The 3,547-nt window shown below is 33.5% G+C and overlaps 1 protein-coding gene across 1 annotated transcript; it reads left to right on the forward strand.

The window, feature by feature from the left end:
- Nucleotides 1-1,525: 1,525 nt before the first annotated feature.
- LOC107608373 (uncharacterized) lies at nucleotides 1,526-2,854 on the forward strand. The gene is made up of 3 exons (XM_016310181.1): nucleotides 1,526-2,283; nucleotides 2,326-2,470; nucleotides 2,519-2,854. Exons 1-3 carry the CDS (start codon nucleotides 1,526-1,528, stop codon nucleotides 2,852-2,854), a joined length of 1,239 nt encoding a protein of 412 aa, XP_016165667.1.
- Nucleotides 2,855-3,547: the final 693 nt, after the last annotated feature.

Genomic DNA, 3,547 nt, shown 5'->3' on the forward strand with positions numbered 1-3,547 from the left:
AGACGTATTGGGTTCCACAATTAAATGAATGGAAAATAATTCTAGCATGCACATAGTGGGATACTGGTGGGTGAGAGTGGGTTAAACTATGTTGGAAGATGAAATAAAAGAAAAGCAAATAAGACCGAATACACAGATATACGGGAATAATTCATATTTAACAAGGATTTTTTTCATTATAAATAAAAAGAATATTATTTTTCCAATAAAAATATGACTTCCTGTGTAGTGGTGTATATTCCTATGTATTATGGAGATGATGATAATGATTGTTATTGTCTGTTGTGAAGCTTAAGAATTTGAGTTAGCCATTTCTTTTAGAATTTGAAGTGGAGTTCGTTGGGAGTCCGATGAACTTTATAAAAATTATAGAGTTCACCGGAGGTGTGGCGTACTTGCTCTAAATAAAAAAAATTGCATTTGAAAAATTAAAGTTGAAAAATGGGATTTTAGAAAATAATTATTTTTTATTTTTATTTTAGAAAAAAATCCTAAAAAAAACTTAATAGGACCGCATAATTGATTAATTAAAATGAAAATTATGTTTAACTGTATTAAAATAAAATACAATACAAATATGAAGAAATCAAAAAGTACAGCAAAAAATATTAACAAAAATCTAATAAATTAGTCCTAATAAAATTACCTTAATTAACAAATACTTAATAATTTTATTAAGTTAAAACTAAGTCAATTAGTACAAGTCCAAATAATACCTATATCAAACATTTAACATATGCAGTTTCCAAACAACTGAAACATATAAATTAAAAATAAAAAATCTTTTATAACCGTCCATTGTTCTAAGAACTTTATTATGTCGTCTGTAAATAAGTACTATTATTTTCTCTACAAAGTGATATAAAATTTTAATCAAGGTGTATGAATAGTGGGATACTTAAAATATATTGGAGTTTAATTTAATTATTAATCAATAATACTTAACCTAAAATAAAAATACATACGACCAAATTTTATGACACGTAATAAATAATTTACATAAAACAAAAAGAATTAACAAAATATTTAATATAAACATTAGTTACACATTTAAATATTTAACGTACATCGATAGTACTTTATATAATAACAACGTAAAAAACATAAAAAGATTTTCATAAAACCATTGGTTGTTGTATTTTTGTTAAATATTATTGGTCACATTTATTTCCATGCATTAAAAGAGTAGTTAGTGAAGGAAAGATATTTTAAAATATTGTGCAAATCTATGATAATTTTAGAGTGACTGCAATTCGCTGAACTTAATTAAAGCAATAAACTAAACTGGGATTATTCAGATGGATGAAAATTTTTACAAGTTTATTTTTCCATAATTCGTATGTCACTATTAATTAGTTCGATATATTTTGATACTATACTAGATATTGATAAAAGCTGAATTTCAAAGTCACGGAATAGTGTGAAATATAGGCAAGGATTGAATAATTTTTTAGACTTTGCATTTGCAAATGCATCATCCAATGGCATGATAAAGTGTCCATGTTCTAAATGTGGGTTTCAACTTATGCAAACAAGCGAGGATGCATACGACTATCTGTTGTTACGACCATTTTCCCCTGAATATACTATTTGGCTGCGTCATGGTGAGAAGCCGGTTGAAGAGAGATCTGGATTGGGACGAGTAGATAAAAATCTGATATCCCAAGTGAATCAAATGCACCAAATGGTCAACGAGGCATTCAATTTCACGCTTCAACATGGGAGTGAAGACACAACAACAATCGAACATGCCAAAGATGATGAAGGCGTGTTGCCATACTTATATGAAGGTCCAAGTTGCGCGGCGCGGGATTTTAACGATCTACTGTCAGATGGAGAGAAGGAATTATATCCCGGATGCTCAAAGTACTCCAAATTATCATTCTTAGTGAAGCTTTATCATATTAAGTGTATGTGCGGTGTGAGTGACAAGGAAATTACCATGATTCTTGACTTACTACGGGACGTATTCGAACAAGCAAAATTTCCAAAGACATTATATGAAGCCAGGAAGACAATAAGAAAGTTGGGTATTGAATACACCAAGGTAAATGCTAGTCCAAATGATTGTATGCTGTATCAAGGTGATGATGAAAACTTGACTAGGTGCAGGCAATGTGGGTCTTTAAGATGGAAGCAGAAGACTAAAATGGGCTCTATTGTTAGGCTCAACGTACTTGTGAAGAGAAATGAGAAACCTATAGCAGCCAAGACTCTTCGTTACCTTCCTCTCATACCACGACTACAACGATTATTCATACGCAACAAGACATCAACTGACATGTTATGCAATAAAGAGACGTGAAATAATGATGGTTTGCTTAGGCATCCAAGGGACGCTGAAGCATGGAAAAAGTTTGATGCAAAGTATACTAACTTTTCGAAGGATCCGTGCAATGTTCGCCTAGCCTTGGCGAGCGATGGATTTAATCCTTTTGGGAATATGAGCACAAAGTATTCTATCTGGCCAGTAATTCTTATTCTGTATAATCTTCTGCACTGGCTTTGCATGAAACAGACATCTTTCATTCTATCCATGCTTATTCCTAGGCTGAAAATGCCAAGTAACGACATAGATGTTTACTTGCAGCCTTTGGTAGATGAATTGAAGCAATTATGGGATGGCATTGAAACGTATGATCCCAAAGAGGGAAGCACTTTCAAGATGTGTGCGGCACTAATGTGGATGATCATCGACTTTCCAGGATTGAGAAACCTATCTGGTTGGAATATGCACAGTGGGTTAGCTTATACTACGTGTAAATTGGACACTAAGCCTCATTGGCTGAAAGACAGTCAAAAATGGGGCCATCGCCGCTTTTTGAATCAGGGACACAAATACAGACTAGACTAGAATAGATTTGACGAGCAAGTCGAAGGTAGAGATCCACCGAAGAAGTTATCCGAAACAGATGTATTGAGGCAACAGTCTAATGTGCACGTTTCATTTGGAAAGATTTCAACTATGACATCCAAAAAAAGACGCAATGGTCAGGATACCGATGAAGATGACTCACATTGGAAAAAGAAGAGTGTTTTCTTTGACCCCCCATACTGGAAGGATCAGATGTTGAGTTATAACATTGATGTGATGTATGTAGAGAAAAATGCTTGTGACAATGTGGTATTCACTATCTTAAACGATAGCAACAAATCAAAAAATAATCTTAAAGCTCACAAAGATTTACAATGCATTGGCATAAGGCCTGTATTATGGCCGAGCGAAGGTGGTAAATATTCTTCTGTAATATTTGCGATGTCAAATTCACAAAGGGATGTATATCTGAAGACTCTACAAAATGTGATCTTTCCAGATGGTTACTCTAGCAATGTACTCGTTATGTTGATTTGCGACAGCATAAGTTGTCTGGGTTGAAAAGTCATGACTGCCATATTCTGATGAAACATTTACTTCCGATTCTGGTGAAGAATGCACTTCCAAATCCAGTGTCCAATGTGATTGCAAATTTGTCATCATTTTTCCAAGAACTTTATGGGAAAGCCATAAACCCTATGCAGCTTGCTGACCTTCAGAATCATGTTGTGC

This window comes from Arachis ipaensis, chromosome B1 (genome assembly GCF_059453495.1).
Source record: "Arachis ipaensis isolate K30076 ecotype BB chromosome B1, ASM5945349v1, whole genome shotgun sequence".
Taxonomy (NCBI): Eukaryota; Viridiplantae; Streptophyta; class Magnoliopsida; order Fabales; family Fabaceae; genus Arachis; species Arachis ipaensis.

Excerpts from the sequence above, each read along its gene's own strand:
- LOC107608373 (XM_016310181.1), top strand. The coding sequence starts at position 1,526 with ATGCAAACAAGCGAGGATGCATACGACTATCTGTTGTTACGACCATTT. Across the intron at positions 2,284-2,325 it reads AACAAGACATCAACTGACAT|GCATCCAAGGGACGCTGAAG; the intron begins GTTATGCAATAA and ends TGGTTTGCTTAG. Across the intron at positions 2,471-2,518 it reads CAAAGTATTCTATCTGGCCA|ACATCTTTCATTCTATCCAT; the intron begins GTAATTCTTATT and ends TGCATGAAACAG.